Consider the following 27,275-nt stretch of genomic DNA (forward strand, 5'->3'; position numbering starts at 1 on the left):
TTCTGTAGTCACATGGACACATATATACAAATTCACCAGTTAAAACAAAAAAAGGGAACTATTTGCATGGTCTGGAGAAGGACAATGGAGGTTGACTAAAAACTGAGATTCATATTTTTCTCTCCACTCTAAGGATCCATACAGGTTGAGAGACCGGACTCAGAAAGTCCAGAAAATCTTGGTTTTGTATTTTAGCTCTGTTTATTTGTCATCTTGGAGAAGTGATTTCTCCAAACTTCAGTTTCTTTACATATAACATGGGAACATATTTCCCACAGAGCTGTTAGGAGGATTAAATGAGATAATGCATTTAAAGCAGTTATTACAATGCCTGGCACAGACTGAGTACACAATAATTGCTAGTCATTTTTTTTTAGCTGTTAAATTTAACTACTTGTTTCTGACAAATTTCACTAAATTCATTTTAAGGAAATACGATGACTTATATTGATGACTCTATTTGGACAGTGTAAATGTCCAAGGAGATGCTTTTTGTGTAAAGCAAGGTATCCACAAGAATATTATGTGAAGAAGCTCCTTAGGAGGTAGGTAAGACTTTTCCTCCAACATGTAAATCTCCTATACTCAATCTGGTATATAACCTTGTAAACTTCATCTGCTAAAACTGGGTTCCACATTGGTCTACGCACAAGAAAGTTTTTTTTTTTTTTTTTTAAGATACTTTATCATTTCAAGCTAGGAACCTATTATAATTCCAATGTACACCTTTGCTATCAGCCCTGATAACTCTGCTGAACTCAGTTATCAATATCTTTTAGCAGAAGCTGCTGAAGCCACCCACCCATAAAGCAACCGCAGCTGAAAGCCGTTAGGGAGGGATGTGGATGAACTTTTGTTCTCCCAGTCCTACACCTAGTTTTTGCCAGTGCTAAGCAGATACCCAAACAGGTATCAGGTCTGTAGGCATGAGTCCTTGAATAATATAACATAAACTACCTCAGCACCTCTCTCATCTCCATTGAATAGAAGGAGCCATTATATTACAGGTGCTCAGTAAATGAAAGCATGTTTGAAGAAGGGAGGCAGTGGTTACTGATAAATGTTTAACACTGGCTCTCAGAGTAGGAGAGCTGATTGACAGCATTTGCTAATATCTGTTTTGTAAATACTCTCACTATAGTGATTTAAACTAGCAGTGGTTTAACAACTGTCTTTCAAAGTTCCTAAAAATTTAACAATTAGCTCTTCTGAGCCAGTATGATCCAGCACAAGCACTAATGCAGAGACGGCTAGCAGGCAGTCTAGAAGGTAACCCTAGGCTATTCCTCCTTAGCAACTGGTCAGTTACCACTTTCTAAAGTCAAGGACTTGAACTATTCCTCAGCAAGAGCCCAGGGTTCCTCTGACTTATTTCCTGGGGCTCTTCCTCAGGAAGCCCCAGGATCTACTCCTCAGGAGCCTGTTGTATAAAATGACTATCCTTAGCGCCAAGAACGAACCAGCCTGACTTCCAGAATGGACAAATCATCCAAATGCCTTACTGCTGACGTTCATCTGCTAGATGGGACCACCTGAGAGCAATAAAATGCCTGAGTTATACCTGAGCTTGTGAGGGCCCTCTTCCAATACCAGGTCTTAGATGATCCTGCTACCCTTTCTGGGAAGTCTTTCCTGACAAATCTCTAATTCTGCATTGCTGCTAAGTCGCTTCAGTCGTGTTCGACTCTGTGCAACCCCAGAGACGGCAGCCCACCAGGGTCCACCGTCCCTGGGATCCTCCAGGCAAGAACACTGGAGTGGGTTGCCATTTCCTTCTCCAATGCACGAAAATGAAAAGTGAAAGTGAAGTCACTCAGTCGTGTCCGACTCTTCGCGACCCCATGGACTACAGCCTACCAGGCTCCTCCATCCATGGGATTTTCCAGGCAAGAGTACTGGAGTGGGTTGCCAGTGCCTTCTCCGAATTCTGCATTAACTCTGGGAAAAGCTCTCTGTACCTGGTCTGGCCCTGTTTTCATTAGCTCTTATTACTTAACAGCACATATGTCTTAAATCTGAATCCCTGATCACTTTCCTAGTCTCAACATGTAACAAGCTTCAGACGTTCAATATAATTATTATAATATATGGCACTCTTTGGTTTTAGGCAGGCACGGATGGGGCAACAAGAGGCAGTTGGCTGACACCCACTAATAAATGTTCTTGTTGTAGATGTGTAAAATCGTTGTCATCTTATTTTGCTAATAAACCTTCTCAAATACATTTAATATCAAGCTTTTACAGCAAGATGATTATGGCAAAAGAATACCAAAACAATAAACTTCATTTTCTAAAGTTTTTCTTTTTTTAACCTTAGCAGCAGCATTGATATGGAAAGCAAACCTAAGGTCCATTAATACGAAAAAAAAAACACTTTGCTTCCTAATCATTGGAAATTGTTAAGCATTTCAATAGCCCAGAAAGAGCCCCTGTTTCATTCAGCTCCTGGAAAAAAAATTCAGAGGCACAGTAAGAACACCAAGGCTAAATCTTGTTACTTTTCAAACATTTACTTAAACGTGATTCAGCTGTGGGACATGAACTTTACATATTTACATATTCGGTAGAGGAAAGAAGTTTTGTCTGGTTTGCCAGCTGTTTCCTGTTTGATCAATCTTAAAACTTTGGGAATAAAACTTAATATGTACTAGTGGTTATTAGCACCCTAGTAAATTTGAAAGCTCTTACCTGTACATTTGTAATCAGAGGCAACCCCTTTAAGCACAGCATCAAAAATGGATATTTCCACCCGTTGCTTCCTGTGGTGACAACTCAGAAGCAAAGAAGGCTGGGATACAATAAAGTACAAGAAAGGTTCTAGTCGCAGGTCACCGGTTCCTCTTCTTCCAGGCTGCCGAACGACGGTCATGCCGAGGGCTTGTCTAGCAGATGACCTTGTGGATGCATGCAGACTTTCGAGAGAGATGACCCCTATTTTTTTCCCTGAAGGAAAAGATATGTTGCTGCTTAAGAGATCTTCTGCTGTTACCATGGAAATACATGCCTGGCTGGGCTTTGCGACATCTGAATCGACTTCTGGCAGGTTTAATGAACTCTTGCCTGTTTTTTCATTATCCTTTTGTTCTTGTGATTTCGATTTGGGTAAGGCCGTACAGGAATAGGTCATTAGTGAGATTCTACTTGCAGTAATAAATATGTCAAAAGGAATAAAATTTAGATTTTTTACAATTGACGACTGGCGTGAGGGACGGGCGATGCGGTGCTGACTGGCACCGCTGTGCTGCTCTATCTGTACTATTCTGATTTTAACGCTGTCACTGCCGATTCCACTATCCTGGGCACCACTGTACCGAGATGAGCTATCAGCCATGCTTCCATCATATGTATCCATTTTTTTCTGTTCTTGCTTAGTGATCTGCAAGGAAAAATGATAAAATATTTTAAACTAATTGTATTCCAAGTGTTACTATGTAAATGTTATAGAAACATTAAAACTGGGTCTAGTATAAGAGTAATCATAAAAATAAAGTAGGTGCCCTTTCAAGAAATTATGCATATTAAAATGCCAAGGCAATCCTTGAGAAAAACATCATATGTGCATTTCTATCATTAAAAGATACTTTTCAGGGGAATTCTCTGGCAGGCCAGTGGTCAGAACTTAGTGCTTTCACTGACAAAGGTGAGGGGGTGAGGGTTCAATCCCTCGTTGGGGAACTAAGATCCCAACAGCCACGTGGCTCAGCCGAAAGAAAAAATAAATAAAATATACTTTTCAATGTCAGACTTTACTTTCTTTGGACTAACACAAAGTAGTATGTGTGTACATATAATGCCTCAGTTAGTATCCTTTATGGTGATTTTCCAAGTAGCATAATAAACTGTTTCCAAATCATGATTACTATTGGTTGAAATTAATTTTAGGCAGGAGTAGATTATACTGTTTACTCTATCATTGTAAAACTGATTTACAGGATTTTGGATAGTAGGAGAGGGAAAAGTCAGTAGTCCTAAATTATGAAAGACAAAGAAAAGTAAACTAAAATAAATGTGTGCCATTCAAAATGATGTTTATTTTCCTTTACTACAATAGGACTTGAAACAAGGATAAATGTAAGTTGATCCAACAAAATGTAAGTAATTAAAACCCTTAAATGTGGATTTTCCCTTTGTGCACTAAATGTATCCGTACTTTCTCAAATACTTCCACCAACAACTGCCTATGTAGAGAACAAAGAACAACGTGGCGGCGGCAACAGTCATGACTATTTTGTCAGCACAACTGCAAGACCTCCAGTTTGATTCTTTGGTTCCCTTTTCTTAGTCCCCCAAAACCATTAATTAGTTTCTAATACACTACTGAGTCCTAGATACTCACTTGCTTTTTCACTGAAGTAATTCAGATTTATTAAAGCACTCGGGCTTCCCTGGTGGCTCAACTGGTAAAGAATCCACCTGCAATGCGGGAGACCTTGGTTCGATCCCTGGGTTGAGAAGATCCCCTGGAAAGGAAATGGCAACCCACTCCAGTATTTTGGCCTGGAGAATTCCATGGACTGTATAACCCATGGGGTTGCAGAGAGTTGGACAAGACTGAGTGACTTTCACTAATGATTGAAGAACTCATGGAAAATCTGAGAGAAAAACAAAATCTTCCCAATTCCCTTCTTACTACCAGATGCTTTACTGTCTGAGCCACCAGGGAAGTCTTTTTTACTGGAGTGGGTAGCCTTTCCCTTCCCCAGGGGATCTTCCCAACCCAGGGATCTAACCCAGATCTCCTGCATTGCAGGTGGATTCTTTACCAGGGAGCACCAAGGGAAGCCCCCTCTTACTAGCAAACACAACCAATGCCAATCTTTTAGTGTATTTCCTTTTGTCTTTTTTCCTTACTTGTGCATAGGTTCTCCTTACCCCTACCCTTTAGGGTTATAATAATATTGGAGAGACAAATTGGTAATAAAATTTTTAAACATATTAATATACTCTTCAGAAATGTCATTTTTAAAAAGCTGCATAATATTTAATTCAGTGTTAGGTGCAATTTGTTCAACTATTCCCATATAGCTGGACAATTAGGTATTCAATTTTTGCCAACAAACATCTATGACAAACATCTAAATAAGATTTTCTTAAGACAGGATCCTAGAAGTAGAATTACTAGGTAAATGGTATGAAAAAGTTTTAAGGTTATCAAATATTGCCAGCACCTTTCCAAAAGGGTGCACTAATCTGTATTCCCTTTTCACTTTCATGCATTGGAGAAGGAAATGGCAACCCACTCCAGTGGTCTTGCCTGGAGAATCCCAGGGATGGGGGAGCCTGGTGGGCTGCTGTCTATGGGGTTGCACAGAGTCGGACACGACTTTAGTGACTTAGCAGCAATCTGTATTCCCATCAGCAGTGAAAAAATATTCCCCACAGTACTGGGTAATGAGCTTCATTTTGTAGGCTCTTCCTTAATTTGGTCAATATAAAATCAGTTTTCCACATTATAAGTTGCTTGTGAAAATGTTAAAGGACAGTTCATTCAAGGCAATGATGTAACAGTCATTAAAAATTTTCAAATAATTTTTTGTTAATTTATTTTAATTTTGTGGAGGAGCGCAGAATGTCATTAAAAAAATATAGTATTTGAAACAAAAATAGCTAATCCCTTTTCTCTGAAGACACCCCGTTCTTTTAAACCCTTCTCTGTATACCATGCTGCTTCCCTGCTTGAGCCTCTTCTGAAACTGCTATAGCACACCAACACTGAGCTCTCCATGAAAACTCAGAACAATGACACCTGTCTGGGCATTGCGCTAACTCTTTTCCTTCTTGGTGTTCCTGGTACTTAATTCATACTTTTATTTTTGTTGCTGTTCAGTTGCTCAGTTGTATCTGACTCTTTGCAACTCCATGGACTGCAGCACACCAGGCTTCCCATTCCTTCACTTTAGGATTTATTATTTTCTACTAGAATATTCTGGGCTTCCCTGGTGGCTCAGAGGTTAAAGCGTCTGCCTCTAATGCGGGAGACCTGGGTTCAATCCCTGGGTGGGGAAGATCCCCTGGAGAAGGAAATGGCAACCCACTCCAGTGTTCTTGCCTGGAGAATCCCATGGACGGAGGAGCCTGGTAGGCTACAGTCCACGGGGTGGCAAAGAGTTGGACACGACTGAGCGACTTAACTTTCACTTTCACTAGAATATTCTAGAGTAGTCTAGGATACTCTGTGGTGGCAGATTCAGATAGTGTTAAAACAATCTAAAGGTCTTGGAGTCAGACAGAAGCAGGGTTAAGTGCAACACTTTCTTGTTGTGTGCTACTGGATAAATTACAATCCTCTTTAAGGCTACATAATCTCATCTGTAAAATGGGAATAATAAGCCTGACCTCAAGGGGTTAGCATAAGGATTCAATGAATTAATGTACCTGAAGAGGTCAGTGCATTCATTGCCTGGCATACAGTAAATACCCACTAATGGGCAGCTGTCATGTTTCGGTCTTTTTTACCAGTTGAAGGACTGCTGGAAGGCCTGTGCCATATTGTTTTGTTTCTATAACCGAGGACTATCTCATCAGTGACTAGCACACTGAAGAGAGGATCCATAAAAGTTCGATGAGATGTCAGTTTCTGATACAATGTTAAATGAAAAAAAAATTGCTCTGCAGACAAGAAATATTTAATTGTTAATATGTAAATATATGTGTACACTGTACTCTTTAAGGTCTGTCCAGATATATTCATGAACTTTCCTTATCGGCATCCTCGATGCTGTGTGCTGGTCACACTTCAAGCAGTCCTCTGTCTCTAACAGATGCTCGTCCTCACACTGGGGACACTAATACCCAACCGACAAAGTTGCCGCAGGATTGCATGAGCTAATGTACTGATCACCTGTAGTAGGCATTCAATAAAGGGTAAGTTAAAAAAAAGAAGTCACCTTCCTTATGAAGACTTTCTCAACCTATCTAGATGGTGCTTGCATTTTTAGCTTCTATGCTTTCATAACAAAATAACGTTTTCACAGCACTTCTCAAACACTGGTTTGTCTCAAAGGTTGGGAGCAACAGAAGATAAGAAATCAGATACCACTGAGTATGTTTACTAGGGCTTTCCAGGTGGCTCAGTGGGTAAAGAATCTGCCTGCAATGCAAGAGATGCAGGCAGACACGGGTTCAATCCCCAGGTTGGGAAGATCCCCTGGAGGAGGACATGGCAACCTGCTCCAGTATTTCTTGCCTGGAAAATTCCATGGACAGAGGAGCCTGGTAGGATGCAGTCCATGTGGTCTTAAAGAGTCAGACATGACTGAGCACGCACACACCATACCAGGCCAAACACAGGCAGCATATTACATACATTTTCTTTACTAATTGTTACAACCCTTTAAGGGGTACTGTTATCCCATTTTACATCTGAGGAAACTGAGGCTGAAAGAGATTAATCAATAGGTACAAGGTCAGACAGCTAGTAGGCAATGAGGAGAGAACACCATTAGTATTTGTAGAATACACCACGTTGCTTTAAACAATGTTAAAGTTCAAGAAGTGTGTGCTGACCAAACAAATTAATGAACATATTTAATTTTAAAATTCAGTAAAATAAAAATGACAATTATCAAAGGGATAACTAAATTGGAAAGATTTTAGTTACCTATTATAAAAATTTCAAATATACCTCCAAATCTAGTATGAGCTAGGAATTCTCAAATAATATATGAAAAGATAATAAAATCATTTACATAAGTAATCTAGGATTTACTGTGCAAACTAAATATATCTGTGTATAGCATAACTGTAAAAAAATCCTCTAAGTGGCACAAGAAACTCACATCAAGAACTCAACTGTTTTTATTCTCTCAATCAGGAAAGACAATCATAATCAACTACATGAGTCTATACCTTCTATGCACAGAGCCTTATATTTTCTTTTCCTGATGTACAGATTTGCATTTAAAAATCTAGCTTCTCTTTCTTGAAAGTGTTCCCTATCAATGTTAAACATGATAAAACAAGCCACTTACAGGTAAAGGTAAACAAATGTAGTGTCCAGCCCTATTACCTGTTGACATTGCCACGTTAGACTCTAGCGAATGGCAACTGGCGTGATCTTGCAATATAAATAACCAGCAGGGGCAGGATGGCAGCTATCAGCTCAGGTCACACGGGTTACTGAACAGAAGTCAGATGGTAACTAATTCTAGTCACTACTGAGCAGAATGGAATTTGAACCAATGACCCAGAGATGAAAGACTGTGACTCTCATTGGAAGGAAAAAAAAGTACAACTTTCCCAGTATTAGAAGACTAAATTCTTAAAAATGGGTTAAAAGCCAAGATTTCCTTCATCTGTCTAAGTTTCCGCACTATTATGTAGAACTGAAATAAATAAGCTGATGATTTTGAGACATATTTAAAAATCCATAGGTTTGTCACCAGTCCACTGCAGATTTATCTATTATATTGAAGACCATCTGGCCTATCAAGGAAGTTTTATAATTAATTATGTGTGCTCAGCTCGAAACTTAGGCATCAATTTACTATTCCTTTGTGGAGAAAGAAAAGTTCACAATGTAATAACTCTGAAAATAACTTTTCCTTTATTATTGTCCAAGGGGAGTAATAATTTAAGTTGTCAAAAATAGCAATATCTGCTTGCTGTTAGTGAGTGCGGCAGAAAACATGTATCTCTGGGCAGTGCTATTACATCAGCTCTCCCACTCTTTACCTAACTCATTTAAAATGAACAATAAAAGTTTTCTTTAATTAGCTACTGGTGTGCATTAACATGATCATGATTAAACCATAAAAACCAACTGTACATTACTCTGGTCCCCTCTTCCATATGTTTTGAATTATTCTGTTTGAAAATGTACTTTGCGTCCCTTTTAAAAGTTCGACCTTCTGCTTTCAGAGAATTAAATGCATATTACTGCAGAGAAGAAGATAATGTTTCAGACCTCCAGGCATATATTAAACACACTGGCAGCACTTGAGACAAAATGCTTTACTTATTAGATACTTCCTATTCTAAACAGTGTCATCAAAGGCTAAAAACAAAATCCATATAAAAGCTGCACAATGCTTCCACACAGAACCTGTGCCAAAATCCCTGTACTTTCCAACTAATGAGGAAAGGATGTGTACTCTTAACATATGAATGTAAGATTTTCCAAGCATTCACTTTAGGAAACTGGGCTATTGATTCCATATGGGTTATGTTAAATGAAACTCTATTGGTAAAATAACCTTTAAGATATCTGGCATGATAACTATAATTAAACAATATTCAAAAGACTAAAACAAAAGGGAATTTGGTTCCACAATGGCTAATTAAAATAAAACGAAAAAACACAGCATGCCATCTATCAAGATAAATTGTTATTGTTTAAGAACTATTTAAATACTGTTAAAATATACTTTCAGATAAAATCTGAAAGAGCTGGAAAAATATTTGTGGCTTAAAAATGGATAGTTTGGTGAAGAAAAAAATATAGGACTCTGAAATTTTATGCAGAGATAACAGCTTTAAAGCCTTGAGCACAACCAGATGGTACTTAAATCAGAGGAATTCTCGTTTCACTATCAATGGGTTTCAATATGAGAAGGTTTTCAATAGCTAGGGAAACATGTCAAGTTGATAGTTTACTTCTTAGATCATTTCAGCGCATCTCCCCATCCTTTCACAGCTATACGTGGTACAGTTATTAGCCACCATGAAAAAGGTGCTGAAAGCTGACTAGTAGCGAGGGGAACTGAAGCTAATTCCTCTGTTTAATGGATTGAGATAGGTAAGTTTACTTGCTCACCCTGGAGTCTAGTAAGAGCCACAATCTCAGGAGTAGTGGCTAAAATCACACTTGAGTAGGCAACAATACCAAAAAATGCATTAAAATAATTTCAAATAATTAATTAGATGTTCTGCAGTAGAAGTCTGGAGTGAAGAAAGATAAACTTGATGGATTTAAACTTCTTGTTTGGCCATACGAACATTTTTACAGGCATATTCGGAAGTTAGCCATACTAATAAGAATGCTGCAAATAAGTGGATATTTAAAATTTTAAAGAAAAATATGTGGAAATCAACTTTGAGAATTAACAAAGACTAAAACAAATATAATTTCTGTTTTGATGGCTGCCAAGAAGGGATAATTCAGCACCTATTCCTGTATTTTAACTCACACTATTTCTTTTAACTTGTCTTTTTAAGGAATCTTTATACACCAAAAACAAACATATCAACATATCTGGCACCTTCTCATCAAAATTATGGTTATGTATCACTAGCAGTTACACTTTGACCTTGATCAAAATATCTTTTGCCAGTCACGAGCTCACTTTTCACATCTTATAAATTATGATAGAGTCAAGTGTGAAACCACAAAATCAAAGTGACAGTCACTTCTTCATATCACTGTGACGTTTATTATATTTTTGTTGCCCTTGCAAAAAAACGTAGTCATGTTTTCAAAGAAGTAAACATGCTGCCTATGATACCAAAAAAAAAAACAACAAAACTTGGTTACAGTATTTTAATGGTTTCACATACTGGAATTAAAAAGGAGAATTTTAAGAAACTTAACAGAATTATGTGCCTCATTGTCTAAATATTTGTAAATACACCCTTCTAGCTGTATCAAGAAAGAGTTTGGTTTTGAGGATAGGGTAGAATGGTTCTGCTGGGAAAGGCTGTTGTATGCCTTTAACACAGAACTTTAGACAAAGAGTAAATTGTTGTACCAAAGAAACTTCATTTCAACTTGATTAATTTAGTCAAGTGAACAATAAAAGTATATATTTAAGTCTCAAATTTTCAGCAATATCAGCATTGCACTTCATGAACTTTTATCATTTTACAGACAAAATGCCATCTCAACTCAGTGAGTGATACACCAGATAAAATTTATCTAAGCACATTAAATTAAAAAACATTATAAAGAATAAATTGACTTTGATATGAAATGCCTCCTTCAATGTTACCAATCCACGTTATTTTTTACTTATAAAACTTGAATAAACCCTCTACGTACTTGGGTACTACAGAGTGCTAGAAAACAAGGGTTTTTTTTAATATTTTATTTTTCTAAGCCAAATGTTATACAAGAGCCCACAGGATATAATTGTTCCCAGTTGGATGGCAAAAACTTTTCACAGTACTGCAGTAATTATGCAAAAGAGCAGAACTAATGATACCCATCACTGCTTAACCGATAGAATGCTAAAGAGTACTGTAGTTTCAAGTTTTCCCTTTCATGGAGTTACTTTTCCGGCTCTTTGAAGTAACAGTATGCGGCCACTGCTGCCTGCTAAGTATCATTTCAAATATTCACATTTCAAACCACTGCTAACTGCAAGAAAAGAAGCATGGAGATAGTTCAGGCAAGGTTGTGTTTTACTGTAATTGTGTTTGGTCTATTGTCTTAAGTTGTAAATTATGAAAAGGGACCAATTATTGTGCTAAGCTGACTATAATACCTAGATTATTATCAGTGTCCATTTCAATATGATAAACCAAACAACCAAAAAAAAAAAACAACAAAATTTTACACACCAACCTATCCACGCAAGTTCAAGTCCTACTTACTGAGATTTCATCAACACAGCTGACCCTGAAGCCTTTTGTGCCTGTTTGCCCATTCAAACATATATGATTTTACAGCATATGCTTATTTTCAGGGGCTTTTAAATTCATGAAAAGAAAAAAATCAGTTCCAGGCAAGACTTCACATATGACTTCTTAACTCAGAAACAGTTCTCTCTCCCTCTCTTTCTCTACATCTCCCACATATATAATTGGAATGGGTTGGTCATTTTTGTTCAAGGAAACTAGATCTAACTGATTTATTCCAACTCCTGAGTTTAAGTTTGACTTGTTTGCTTTTTATAATGAATTTAGTTTTGTTTAACAATAAAACCTGACACATTCTGGGAACCTGGATCTTAATCTAAGTAGATGCCTCTATATCAGAAACAACCTGCTTTGAAATGGCCATGATGTTAACTCCTAAAAAGTGGCTACTACGTGTACAAGGTAGCAACTCTTCATACCAATGAAATCCAAGGTTCATTCCACAGATGTCAATGTGGAAAACATTTTGTCCCATAGCTGCTTAAAGATTTTCAATAGGATTAAATCAGCTGCAAGACCTCATTATATCAGGGTTTACAACTGTGTCTGAGTTGGAGTCTGTTTCTCATAGAATTTTACTTAGAGACTTAGATTGGCTCCTTAGAGCTAGTCAGATTTTACTAGAAACAACTGTATCACATCAGCCACTCTCATAAACTTGCAGTAAGATTGAATCAGCCCTGACCCTGAGCAGATGAAAGTTTACCCAGCCTAGGCTTTCTCTGTAAGAGTCACAGAGAAGCTTGCATTTCGTTTCTGCAGCAATGCAGGAGAATATGCTTATTAACTATTCGAGTAGGCTTTTGCCTTGCAATTGTGAACCTGATTTTTCTGATAAGAAAACTAGAGTTGACCTTGGAGAAATTTCCATCGATAAAAAGCTATACGAATCCTTGACTATTTTATCCCTCAAATCACATATGCCCTTTTAAAGAAACTATGCAGAGATTATGGAAATGAAGCAAAAGCATGCGTTAAAAATTTCCTCTAACATTCAATACTGGTTGCAAAATAATGGAAATGGTTTAAGTAATCCATAATTGACTTTAATAACCAGTAGCTGATTTTCATTGCCAAACAGAATATAGTTATTTAACAAAAATATTAAGCTGCTTTTTATTATTATATGTTTTATTTACTAGATCTGAACAAACCTGGTTAACTGCAGATTTTCTTCAAAGTAAACCTGAATATCAGTATTCTCTACATTGTATCTGATTTTATTGAAGCACATCAAGACATTATAGAATATAGGGTCATTTACAAATTTTTATTGGCTACCCTTAAACTTCATGATGGCAGATTAAATCTAAATTGAACTAAAGCTACATATTGATTCTCTGTGTCATATGTTATCAATACCTTAATGATGCAACAGATGTGAGATGCAAAATAGTCAAGATGTTAGAGAGAAACATTTATGCCCTGCAGCCATTTCTTCTTTTCCATTAGAACAACTTTGTTCTTCTCTGCTACTCCATAAAAATCATCACTAGGCCAAAATGACCTTCCACACAAACTGCTTTGATCATATTAACTTCTCACTTCAAACCTTAGAAATGTGAAGTATTCTCAAAATCAGGTAAATATTCCTAACTTTAGCTCTGGTCATCTAGACCTACAACACTGGTTAATTTTCAAATGCTGATACTTTCCTAGTAATTCTTGCAGTTCTAAAAGAAAAACTTCCTGTACATTAATGAAGGTAATTCAACCTATTACCTTAAGGATATTCCCAGTCATGTGGGACTGCTTAAATAAAAGTTAGAAAATGTACATTGCTGCTGCTGCTGCTAAGTCGCTTCAGTCGTGTCTGACTCTGTGCGACCCCATAGACGGAAGCCCATCAGGCTCCCCCATCCCTGGGGTTCTCCAGGCAAGAACACTGGAGTGGGTTGCCATTTCCTTCTCCAATGTGTGAAAGTGAAAAGTGAAAGGGAAGTCGCTCAGTCGTGTCCAGCTCTTAGTGACCCCATGGACTGCAGCCTACCAGGCTCTGCAGTCCATGGGAGTTTTCAGGCAAGAGTACTGGAGTGGGGTGCCAATGCCTTCTCCGAGAAAATGTACATTACTCCCTCCCAAATATTAAGCATCATCTCTACAAACATTCAAGTAGTAACCAAGTCTGGAAAAAACGTACATCTCTCTAGACTAGCTAAGGAATAAAATTTCTATTAAAAATATTATATTTAACTCTTCAATAAGTTTAAACTGTGCGGGTCTTCTTATATACAAATATTTTTCAACGGTAAATACTACAGTACTACATGGTCTGTAGTTTGTTGAACCCATGGATACAGAGGAAGCCTGGATACAGAGGGTCCACCGGAAGTCATACACAGATTAACCCTTGCACTGTTCAAGGGTCAACTGTATTTTTAAGGTAACATTATTTAGTGAAGTATGGTTAATGTTTGGACTTTAGCTATAATAATTTTATTGGGATAAAATATTTCTTGAGTTTCCTCAACACAGAACCAAAGTTAAAATTACTGAGCAAAACATGGAATAATAATTTTATTTCACATTATCAATTCACTTAAATTCTTACCAAACATCTACCATGTTCTAGGCACTGGCTGGGGATATAGCAGAAATGAAGTCCTTACCTTCATGGAGTTTATTTACATTCTAGTGGGGAAGTCAGTCAGTAAAAATTTATAGGATACCACACACACTCACAACCCCTGTTTGCTGATGGACAGGATGTTGTGTATTATGAGAGAAAGGCAGGAGTCTAAAATGATTTGTTTTTTGGCCAGTCCACTATAAGAATTTAAAAAGATGGTTTTCCAGGCTATCCAGGCAGCTGCCCAATCAGTTTACTTGTTATGCCAATGATTAAAAATCTGCCTGTCCAAACTTAGCCTGTTTACCCAAAAACCATAAATGACTGCTGTCACTGTCATACAGGGAGATGATACACTACCATACCCCATTTTTTTAAATTTATTTTTTATTGAAGGATTTATGTTGAGGTTTGACAGAAAACAGCAAAATTCTGTAAAGCAGTTACCCAATTTTAAAAGACTCTCTGGTTCAATTACTACGTCTTTCAAGTTCCTCCAGCAAGCGAAGTCCCCCATCAGTTAAGAACCATTTCAAGAAAGGGCACGATCAGTGATGGACTTTTGGAGTTGGGCTGAGGCGTCATCCTAGACAGACACCTGGAGAACAGGGAAATGGGGCCAACGCATGGAGGCATGTCACATCTTCAGAAAATTAAATGAGTGAGACACAGACTATCTCTTGGGTGGATTCTGGAACAGCTGGGATTGAAAAAAACATTGATGAGTTGAGCTGAAGAAGGGAAAAAGGAGAAAGGATTGGGCTCTTCGAAGATCCCCATATTTGTAGTTGCTACTGAGCATTTCTATTCAGATGTCCCAATATCATACCTCCAAAAGATCACCGTAACATTTAAAAATACCCCTTCCCCAAATACTACCTCTACATCTTAACTTTGTACTTATTTGTTCTTTCTCAAAATGCTCAAATATTAAATATTCCTTCCTGGCCCCCACCAAGTCATTCCTTTATTTCATTAATTAACCTTGCTATCTCCTTTGTATCTTCTGTTCTCACGGACCCTTCCCACTCTACACTGGCCAATTACTAGAATTCCTTAATTAGTTTCTTTCAATGGTCTCTTTCCTAAAGTATTCCATATAGCACTGACAGACAACTCTTCTCAAAATACCTTCAATATTTACTTTAAAATGTTTGACCCACTAGAAGGAAAGGTCCATGAAAACAGAGACTTTTAAGGTGTTTATTTTTCTGCTTTATCACTAGCACTTAATACATAGTAAGCATTCAATAAATACTTCATGAATGAATTAAGAAAGGAATAAATTAACTGAATCATTTGAAAAGTGCTTATTTAGGCCCCTGCATGGGGGAGTAGATATAAAATCAGTTAAACTTGAACTCTGCCTTCTAGGTTAAAGATACTTAAAGATGGTTCAACAAGACTGAAAGAAGCCACAATCTGGACTTGTTGAACTGGCAGTAAGGATACTGAGGCTGAGGTAACCACATAAAAAAAGACAGAGAAGACAAAAATAGGTTATGGGTAAGTGTAGAGAAAAGGAAATGTCTCCTTTTGCTGAAACTAAAGATGTATTAATGAGAACAGAGAAAAATGAGGCTGGATAAAACAAGATTCTAGGTGGCAGGTTAACAAACCTGCACTCTTAGTTTTATGCCAGTCTTCCTCAAAGCAGTGCCACTTGATCACCTGAATCAGAATCCCCTAGGGTTTGAGCAGATTCTCAGGCCCCATTCCAGAAGTATCCTACCTGAAGGTGAGAGGCGAATTGCACTTGCAATAAAATCCCAGTAATTTTATGCACACTAACAATTGAGCAACTGCTGTAGACAAATGGGAAACTAAGAACATTCTAAGCAAATAAGGGACAAAAGGAAGTTTGAGAAAAATTAATGTCACTAAAATGTGCAGTCGGAGTAGCAGATTGGGGGGCAGAGAGATTGTAGGTAGCACCACCAATTAGAAAGCAATTGACTAGACGATGATGATGTAATGTGAAAGAAAGTAACACATGAAGCAGTGGGTCTCAGGAGACAAAGGAGAGAAGTTTTATTTGATCACTCTAGCTCAGAATCCGGTCATGGCAACCACTGCCTACTGAATAATTTAACCAATATTCTGAGGCCTCTTTTCTTAAGCCACCCCTCGTTACTCCTCTATTCAAATTCTCCATTCTGGAACTTCACGTTCACCTTCTTGCCTCCACATCTTCACTCATGCCAGCCTCGAATTTCCTCTTTCTTAAGGGTCTATTTCCTCTACGAAGCCCTTTCCTTTATGAATCCATAATGATTGTTCTCTCTCCTTCAGTCCTACAGGATATACTTGATCTTTTATCTGGTACTTAGCATTTGCTGTTTTCTGTTACTATTTTCTCTTAATTCTTACACTCTCTTAATTAGATTGTAGGATTCTTGATTTCAGAAGCACACCACATTCCATTTTTGTAAATCCTGTGCACAGAGCACGTATATATGATGAGATATGTATATGTAGATGACAGCGATGAAGGTAATTAATATAGCAGTGGCGATAACCTAACTAGTTGATGACCTAATGTTGTGTAGGGCAACACTACCAACACGCAGGTAACACTTACCAGATGCTTAGAATGTGTCAGGCACTTTCCTATGTGCACTTAGTATATATTAGGCATTATTCTATATCAACTCACTTAGTCCTCAGAACTCTAGGTACTATTATTATCTCTCTTTTAAGATAAAGACACTGAGGCCCAGGCAACTTAATTTGCTCAAAAGCACATAGCTAGTAAATGGTGAAGCTGGGATTTGAACATTGGCAATATGATTGCAGAGCTCCTTTTAAAATCATAACCTACATAGTCTCGACCCCAGAACTTCCTTCCTTTCTTTCATAGACCTTATGATAATGAAATTTTAAAACCTTTTATGTTGCAAATATATTTCTCTCTAGTAGATTGCAAGATCTATAATGGTAGGGATGAGTTCATTTTGTTCAGTGCTGAGTACCTAGTGCTGGGTCCAGAGCAGATGCTTCATAAATAAAAGCTTTGTAAATAAATAAATGAATGAATGAAAAAATAAGGAAGGAGGAGAAAGGATTAGAGGAGTGAAGCAACAGATACTATTGTGAATATATAAGGTCTAGGGAAGTTTTTTATTGCTGCAGATTTCAGACAGATGGCTTCCCAGAGAAAGCCTTCATCAATATATATATATATATTTTGAAAGGCTGAAAGAAAAAAAATCCATCTTGCAAGGTGCTGGGACCAGGTGCCTCTATTTTAGCAAATCACTGTATTCAAGAACAGGAAGCAGAGCTCAGAGATAGAGCACTACACTAGGGAACCAAAGACCTGGCTGAGTTCCACAGTTTCCACTAAGTCACACCTGTGTGCAGCTATGTGGGGGAAAACTTGTCTTTGTTCACAACTTTCCATTTGTTGACATGGAGCTAAAATGGGGTAATCTAGGCCAAATTCAAATTCTTGGTTTGGTGCATTGAAATAATGGCTTCTTAGAGCTGGAAAAGGTTCTGGAGTTCATTGTTTCCAGAGCTCTTCACGCTACTTTTACACATAGTCCAAAGAAAATCTTACAGGGCAATGGGGCAGTAAAAGGCAGGTAGGGGAGGATGGATGCACAATATGTAAAACATAACAGCAAAGCTGCCCAGGATGGTGGTGTCATAAATATACATGTGATCTGAGGACCACAAAGCTCCAATCTGCTACAGATCAACTAGCCCTTGATGTAATTTTTAAATATATGCTTGATAACAGTTCACATACTACATAATGAATCCATGCAAAGTGTACCATGTTTTTTGATATATGTGTAGCTGTGAAACACTACAATTATTTTTTTCATATTTTTGTCACTCTCAAAAGAAACCCCATATCCATTTGTGGTCACTTTTCTTCATAACCTCATTTCTCCCCCACCAGCACCTGGGAACTGCCAATCTGTTTTCTGTCTGTACAGATTTTCCTGTGCTAAACACTAGATATAAACGGAATCATGCAATATGTGCGTGGTCTTTTGTGACTGGCTTCTTTCACTTTGCACCATGTTTATAAGATTTCAACCCTGATGTGGTGTCAGTACTGCATTCCTTTACATGGCTAAGTAATAGTTCACTGCACAGAATCAGTACATTTTACATCTTCATTCATTAGTTGATTGATGGACATGGGTTGCTTCTATTTTCTAGGTAGTATGAATTAAGCTATATCAGCTTAATATAATATTCAAGTTTTTGTGTTGACATATATTTTCATTTCACTTGGTTATATAACTAGGAGTGGAATTGCTGGGTTATACATACAGTAACTGTATGTTTAATCTTTTGAGGAACTGTCAATTTTCCAAACAGATTCAACATTTTATTAATATAGTCCCACCAAATATATGAAGGTTCCAATTTCTCCACATCTTCAACAATACTTCTTATTATCTTTATCAATGTAGCCATCCTACTGAGTGTGAAGGGGTGCCTCATGGTGGGTTGATGTGCATTTTACTGATAGCTAATGATATTTGATCTTGGAGAAGGCAATGGCACCCCACACCAGTACTCTTGCCTGGAAAATCCCATGGATGGAGGAGCCTGGTAGGCTTCAGTCCATGGGGTCGCTGAGTCGGACATGACTGAGTGACTTCACTTTCACTTTTCACTTTCATGCATTGGAGAAGGAAATGGCAACCCACTCCAATGTTCTTGCCTGGAGAATCCCAGGGATGGTGGACCCTGGTAGGCTGCCGTCTATGGGGTCGCACAGAGTCGGACATGACTGATGTGATTTAGCAGCAATGATATTTGATGGTTTTTTCATGACTCACTCATCATTTGTACATCTTCTTTGGAGAAATTTGGAGAAATACTACTCAAATACTTTGTCCATTTTTAAATTGGCTGCCTTTTTATTATTAACATGGAAGGCTTTTAAAAAAAAAATAAATTCTAGATAAAAGTCTCTTACCAAAAAGGAACCCTCATACACTGTTGGTGGGAATGCAAACTAGTACAGCCACTATGGAGAACAGTGTGGAGATTCCTTAAAAAACTGGAAATAGAACTGCCACATGACCCAGCAATCCCACTGCTGGGCATACACACCAAGGAAACCAGAATTGAAAGAGACATGTGTACCTCAATGTTCATCGCAGCACTGTTTACAATAGTCAGGACATGGAAGCAAAGTAGATGTCCATCAGCAAATGAATGGATAAGAAAGCTGTGGTACATATACACAATGGAATATTACTCAGCTATTAAAAAGAATGCATTTGAATCAGTTCTAATGAGGTGGATGAAACTGGAGCCTATTATACAGAGTGAAGTAAGTCAGAAAGAAAAACATCAATTAATTATATATTAACGCATATATATGGAATTTAGAAAGATGGTAACAATGACCCTATATGTGAGACAGCAAAAGAGACACAGATGTAAAGAACAGATTGTTGGATTCTGTGGGAGAACTCGAGGGTTTGAGATTTGAGAGATTTGATTTGAGAGAATAGTACTGAAACATGTATATTATCATATGTGAAACAGATCACCAGTCCAGGTTTGATGCATGAGGCAGGGTGCTCAGGGCTGGTGCACTGGGATGACCCTGAGGGATGGGATGGGGAGGGAAGTGGGAGCAGGGGTCAGGATGGGGAACACATGTACACCCATGGCTGATTCATGTCATGTATGGCAAAAAAACACCACAATATTGTAAAGTAAATAGTCTCCAATTAAAAAAAAAAAAGTCCCTTACCAGATATACAATTTGAAAATATTTTCACCTGTTCTGTGGGTTATCTTTTCACTGTCTTAATTTTTATGAAATCCTATTAATTAATTTGGCTGCTTGTGCTTTTTGTGTCATATATAAGAAATCACTGTCTAATATAAGATTACAAAAACTTGTTCCTATGTCTTCTTCTAAGTTTCTTTGTTTCAGCCCTTTTGTTTAGGTCTTGATCCATTTTATGTTAATTTTTGTATATTGTGATGACAGTATTTTCTTTTTATTTCTATAAGGTCAGTATTAATTTCCTTCCTTTCATTCATATTTTAGTAACCTGAGTTGCCTTTTTCTTGGTCAGACTAGCTAGGGTTTGTCAATTTTATTATTTTCAAAGAAGTTTTGGTTCTGTTGATTTTGTCTATTTTTTTCCAAACTCCTCTTGTTATTTTACAAAAACGTTATAGAGAAGGAAGAGTTTGGGCTGAAGGAACAGTAGCTTCCTACCCATCCCTTTATTCAAATGGCCACACATCAGGGATGCCCAAGCCAGTACTATTTCACACCTATTATCTTCTTTATTAATAGTGTCCACTGCAATTCTCAAAATTTTCCTGATCAGATGGTAAGTTATACGGTCACTGTACCATGAACCCTAGTCTGAAACTGGACTTCCTCCAGGTTCTACCTTCCTTCTAGTCCCTATCTGTTTGAGTGTTCCTTGTAGTCCTGGACTCAGGCATAAAATAAAGTAAGAAATTAAAATAAGGACAATATAAACATCTGATCAAAGAAACACACGTGCAGTCAGATCAGCAGGAATAAAAAAAAAAAGGCTTCTGAGAATGCTTGCCAACTAAGAAAAAAAAAAGTAAAAGAGTTAAAAGAGTTAGTCTTCACTTGTCTCTCTCTCTTACTCTGTTCTTTTTATTCTTTTATAAACAAGTATAAACTGTGGTTAAGGTCACAAGGAAATATTCCCAAGGACTGCTGTGGATAAAGCAGCCTGACTTTCCCACGGAGCCAGGCCCTGTACTCTATTCTCCAGCCATGCCTGTGTACGTGCTCTTCCTTAATGGGAGATGGCATGACCCAGTTCAGTGACACTCTTCTGAAAGGGCAGTGATATCCCTTCCTTGAAAGAGAGGTTCCAGGCTGAAGGTGCTTAAGAAATCACAGGGATCACACTACTCTGTTTTACCACCTGCCTCCCACACCATAATCAGTATACCCACATCTATCAGATGTCAAGAATTCATTTCCATTCTATCTGTCCATTCCCACTCTGCCTTGGACCCATACTCTCAAAGGAGAAGATGGTTCTGTGATTCTACCTACCCCAGCATCATGGATTTCCTACTAACACGGTTGAAGGCATTTTATTAATTACTGGGTATAGTTCATTTACAATAGAAGTCAGGCAATTGTACTTTCACCATTTATAGAAGCACTGTGCACTAACACATTTTTAATATACATTGTTTGAATCCTAAGATTATTTCTATGTAGTTTATTAATCTAGAAATCCGATCTGCTCTGTTGGCCTGACTACTCCATGTTACTCACAGAATTTCATTTTATGTTAACCCAATGTGCTTTCTTCCCCCAGCTAAACTGGTCTTTAAAAGAGGATATTTTAGGAACTGCAGTTTTATAATATTTTACAAGAACTTGTTTGTTAATAAGAATTTGCTTGATATCAAAGTTAAATCACAATGAAAAATCTGGTATGTTCAGGGTTTTCAGTGGAACAAACTGCTCATTAAAAGTCAGAGAAAAATACTACGGCTGTTTTTGGCAATAAAACACAACGATGAAACAAAGCTTCCTGAACAATGTAAAGACAGTGGGACAGAGACTCAAAGCACTGTCAGACATTTTATTTTGAGACCTAACGTAGTTCACAGAATAGCAGTTGACTTTATTCTTAGGAACACATTTAAAAATTGCAGTGATGAAGTTTCAGGCCTGGTTACACCTACCAGGAAAATGACGCAACCATTATTCACCTCTTCCAGCTACGGTTTTTACTGTCATCTCCTGTGAGTTACACTCTGGCACTCTTCTGAACATCATCGTGCCACAAGCTCAGTCTAAATCAAATATTTTCACAAACTAAACAATCTAGTGCTAAAAAATGACCCAAGATACAAAGACCCTGTGCTGTTTCCGTTCCAAGGAATGGCCTCTTTTATAGGGAAAAAAGTGCTTACTACATGAAAAGAGAAATAGTACTTTAACCCAAGAGAACCAGACTGGACAGAACATCAGAAAAACACTGCTAGGATCAAACGTCCACTGGCCACCAAATGACAGACATACCCATTAGTGACCTTTTCCATTCTCTGTATCTCACGAGACCTCATAAACGGACTATCTAGGAAGGCTTTAGTTCATTTAGTATTGGGTTAGTTAACTTATATTCATACGGGGAAAAAAAATTGTGTTTCACAGACATAGCCTATACTCCTAGTTCTGGCTAATACTTTTACAAATGTGAGCCACTATTCACATTATCATTATAAAAAACAATTTCAAAACCAAGTACATGGCCTACTGATGACAGGTAACTAGCATTGTCTCTGTATGCACAGAGCATCTAATTTTCAAAAAGTTGAAGGGAGGCATACAAGCAATGCTGGCAAGCCAATCTCACAAACCAGTGCAATTTTCATTTTTCTACATTAAATACAGATACGCTAAAATAAACGCCTTGCAGTTGCTGCAAGTTTCAATTTGAAACTAGTTACCTAGTGCCTGGCACATAATAGTTATATTGAAAAAACACTGTTTGAATGAATGAATAAAGAATATCTGATATCTTGCAGATCTGGGAAAACCATACCAACCATACCACGTGAAGTGTTAAAAGTAATATTTAGGAAGCCACAGGCAATTTCATTATACATTCTCTTTCCCCTTTAAAAGCAAAAGACTGCTACTCTTGATTTGAGTAGCTTTGTAATTAGACTAACTGCTCAGCCCTACAGATCTCCCTCACTTCTGTTACCTCTATCAGTAGTATTAACACATGGGGCTTTATATCGGTTAACTGCCTTTGGAACCAGCATAGTATTACCTCCTCAGCAACTGTACAGTCTTTGCTCACAGGCATTTATTAAATACAACCATCATTTACGCATTTAACAAACTCATACTGAACTCATACTATGTGCCCAGTAATTTTAGGCACTGGGGCTACATCAGTGAACAAAAAAGATTAAGCCAAAAACAATTCCCAAATCTATCTTTGTGGGGTCTATAGCCTGAGGAGGAAGAGAAGAAGAAAAAAAAAAATGTAACAAGAAAGTAAATTACATAGCATGTTAGTTAATTAAGTGTGGTATGAGAAAAACAAGAACAGGGTAAAGGAGAACAGAAGTTCTAAGAAAGGACTGCAATTGTGAATGGCGTGGTCATGGCAGGTCTCATTAAGGAGGAGACATCTGGGTAAGGACTTGAGGAGCCCCTAGGAAAGAACCCCTGTAAATCCTGCCAGGCATTTCAAGGAACAGCAAGGAGGCCACTGTGACTGCAGTGGAGTAAGAGAGCAGATCAGATGGTAAGGCAGGGGCCACAGCATAGAAAGCCTGGGAAGCCATCACTGTAAACACTTGGACTTCTCTCTGAGAGAAACATGAGCCAGTGAAGAACGCCTTGAGGGGTCAACAGAATCATTTAGCTTAGGTTTTTAAAAGGGTCATTCTTGCTGGGGTGTTGAGAATATGAAATAAGGAGAATAGGATGGAAAAAGGAGATGAGTCAGGAGCCTACCTAGTGATTTAGCTGAGAGATGACGGTGGCCTGGACTGGGCAGAACAGGGAAGGTGGTGAAAAGAAGCTGAATTCTGGATATATTTTAAAGGCAGAGCCAACAGGGCTTCCTGACAGATAAGATGTGATGTGTAATAGAAAAAGAGGAGGTGAGTATGACTTCATAAATTATGGCTTCGGCAACTAGAAAAATGGGACTTGTTAATGACTGATATGAAAAAAGATGATGGGTGGAGTATGTGCAGAGGAAGGAAAGATCTGTTTCATTTTGAAGATGTTAACCTTATAGAGTGAAATGGCATAATCCTCACTTTACAACCCCAGTTCATTCTCCTTGCTGCTGCTAAGTCGCTTCAGTCGTGTCCAACTCTGTGCGACCCCATAGATGGCAGCCCACCAGGCTCCGCTGTCCCTGGGATTCTCCAGGCAAGAACACTGGAGTGGGTTGCCATTTCCTTCTCCAATGCATGAAAGTGAAAAGTGAAAGTGAAGTCACTCAGTCGTATCCGACTTTTCGCGACCCCATGGACTGCAGCCCGCCAGGCTCCTTCGTCCATCGGATTCTCCAGGCAAGAGTACTGGAGTGGGGTGCCATTGCCTTCTCCTCATTCTCCTTAGCATATACTTATTTGTAGATTAACAATAAATCTTTGGCCTTTTATTCTTTAGGTACTTGAGCTATGGACTAGATAGCTTTAGGTACTAGAACTATGTTGAAGACCGTACAAAAAATAACTTTTATCCATTAAAGCCAACATTTCACTCACGTAGGTCAAATATTGGCTCTTCCACTTATCTATGATGGGACCTTAACATCTTTAGATTTATTGATGACAACATAAATGGAGTTTACAAGGATGGTGTGAGATTAAATGATGGAAGTGAAGAAGTTTCATGTTACACTAATGTTAGAAGCTATTACTAAAGTAGTAACACTGCTTTAGCAATATAGAAGTATATACTAAATATATATATACTATATATAGTATATATATAATATATACTAATAAATAATATAGAAGTATATACTAAAGAGTTATACTGTTAGAAGCTATTAATATTATTGTCCATAGCTTGTCATAGCTTTTCTACTGCCTTTAGTTGTTCATTTATTCATTCATGCATCCCATCATCTTATAAAAAAGAATGAATGTGGATAAAATTCTTCAAATTTTCTCTTAAACTGGTGGAAGACTTCTGAGAAACTTTTAGGGGGTTTCTTCACCATTTTCATCTTGCACCCTTCAAAGAGCTGCCTAGACAATGGTTACAAAAATGACTTATCTTACATGGGTCTGATTCCATTACAATGAATTCTGCAAGAAAACATTAAACTGAAAGGACAAAAAAACCCAGGTAAAGTAATAGGAAGCAGCATGGTAAAGCAGAAACAGCAATGAAAAGTGGGCCGTGTTATTATACATTAAAGGAAAAGTCTACTGGACTGCGCTGGGATAGGAACAGAGCAGACTCTTTAGGCATAATCTGTAGAAGATGAGAATGATGACATAAGGGAGGAGAGGAAAAGAGATGGCAGTAGAGATTAACCATAAAGGGCTTGGCCCTAACTACTGTCAGTTTAGTTTGTAAGAACTCTGGCCTGCCCTTGATGGCCCTCCATTCTTATTATTTGAAAAAGTGAAGGCATGCAGGTAATCCTTCTCAACTATATCACTATATGCAGAGAGACTGGGAATTCTATTGACAAAGGAAGGTAAGTGCCCAGTTTTTGGAGGAGGAGTCTAGTTTTCTTATGAATCTTAGCGAATTAGCATTAGAACAGACAGGGTCCTGTGTTCTTAAACAAACCAATGAATAAACAACAAAACCCTGTGGGAAATAATGTCAAGGTTTAACAGCTTTCCCCTAACTGACTGAAGGAGTTTGGAAGACCCAGGAGGATTCTTTAGTAATTCTTTCTCCACCATGCTCTCACACTCAATTTTATTAAGGCACTTCTATTACTGGGTTTGGGTAACATAATTATTTACTGATGGGGATCTACTGACACAAGGTATGAGCTCCCTCAAGGGTGGGAAGATATTTTATCCATCCTTGTAAAACAGACTCTGGCACAAACATAACACCAAGTCAATAAAAGTCACTTTCCTGACGCCCCTTCTGCATACTCCTTTCCCTCCCCAATCTATTTCCGAATTGCTAACTCCAGAGCTCTCTCAGTGAACTCTCATATATACTTCATTATCCTTTTGTGTCAAAAGCTGCTCATATAAAACCGTCAAAAAGAAGCAATTTCAAGGCAGGAAACCCAAAATTTCAGACCATGCATTTTCTCAAAGTGGAACGCTTGCAACATAAAGGGACAATATCATTTCAGCTATTCATCTCAATTATTATCTAGGCTGCACTAGTGTTCTTGCCTGGAGAATCCCAGGGACGGGGGAGCCTGGTGGTCTGCCATCTATGGGGTTGCATAGAGTCGGACACGACTGAAGTGACTTAGCAGCAACAGCAGTGATATCTTGAGAAGAATAATTTTGGCTTCTAGATCTTCTGAGTCACCTTCAGTGGTTTTTATTTCAACACCATCATTCTAGGAAACTCCTTTTTTTTTTAAAACAAGCCATCATGAAAATATTCAAATGCACAAAAAGGTGAAAGTATTTTATAGTAAGCATCTGTATACTTACCACCTAGATTCTCTAGTGAACATTTTCTTATTTACTTGTTTGAATAACTATCTAGGGATGAAATGGGTCTCATAATAAAAGGCACTTTACTTTTACTTATTGTCTATGATTTAAGAAATCAACAAAACTGTTAATAACAACCATAGTTATTTATTGCATCTTTGTGTGTCTTGCCTACACTACTTTTAATCCTTAGAAAATTCCTACAGGGAAACTGAAGTTTAGAGGATTAAGAAACTTGGCCAAGTCCCAGAGCAGGTCTCTGGAAGCTAGACTTAACACTAAACCTCACACTCTTTAATATTCTATTCTGATCCTAAAAGACAAAGGAGGGAAAAAACCAAACAATTGAAGGATGCATTATTGGCTACCTGCTCATCACTCACTTTAGTTTCCCCTCATCCTAAGGGAAATTAATTTTTCAAAAAATCCTCCTCCCTACCCTCAATGTCTCCAAGATAGTTAAGCATACCCCCCGGTTCCCAGGGATGTGGGTCGCTTTCCTTTGACTGGTTCAGAAATTCAGTCCGAATCCAATGAGATAGAGAACTGCCTTAATCACAGGGCTTGCTTCAAGAATGAGCATGTAACCTAAGTTGGTTTCCACAGGAAAAAGTTTTCTCAGGGCTTCTGGGGAAAAGCTTCCTCACCCCTAGAAGGTAGCTTTGGGAACAACTGGATGCCATGAAGTGCAAATATGGAGCCACGAACTATGACAGTCATGGTGCCACCATGAGGAAAGCAATCTCAGGATGGAGCCAACATATCAGCAAGAACAAGGCAGTGGGAGTCAAGAGAAAAGAAACGATTAGACTGAAATAACTCTTAAGTCTCTCCTACTTGTGGAGTTCAGGGTGTAGGTGGCAACACATTTCCTTACTGCAAAATATGCTTTGGGTTTTTTGTTATAGTATTTCTAGTTATAGACCTCACAGATGATAGGGAAAACCACTCCCAAAAATACTGTAAAGAAAAATGTAATAGCTAAGAGAGAACACAGTGG

The 27,275-nt window shown here is 38.0% G+C and overlaps 1 protein-coding gene across 9 annotated transcripts in view; it reads right to left on the reverse strand.

The window, feature by feature from the left end:
* VPS13B (vacuolar protein sorting 13 homolog B) overlaps positions 1 to 27,275 on the reverse strand; it is an 806,600-nt gene that overhangs the window by 239,160 nt on the left and 540,165 nt on the right. For all 9 annotated transcript variants that reach the window (XM_027561445.1, XM_027561448.1, XM_027561447.1 and 6 more), the window contains one exon: positions 2,689 to 3,376. In XM_027561445.1, the coding sequence (XP_027417246.1) occupies positions 2,689 to 3,376 (688 nt within the window). The remainder of the gene's footprint in view (positions 1 to 2,688; positions 3,377 to 27,275) is intronic.

The sequence above is a fragment of the Bos indicus x Bos taurus genome, chromosome 14, assembly GCF_003369695.1.
Source record: "Bos indicus x Bos taurus breed Angus x Brahman F1 hybrid chromosome 14, Bos_hybrid_MaternalHap_v2.0, whole genome shotgun sequence".
In the NCBI taxonomy this organism is placed as follows: Eukaryota; Metazoa; Chordata; class Mammalia; order Artiodactyla; family Bovidae; genus Bos; species Bos indicus x Bos taurus.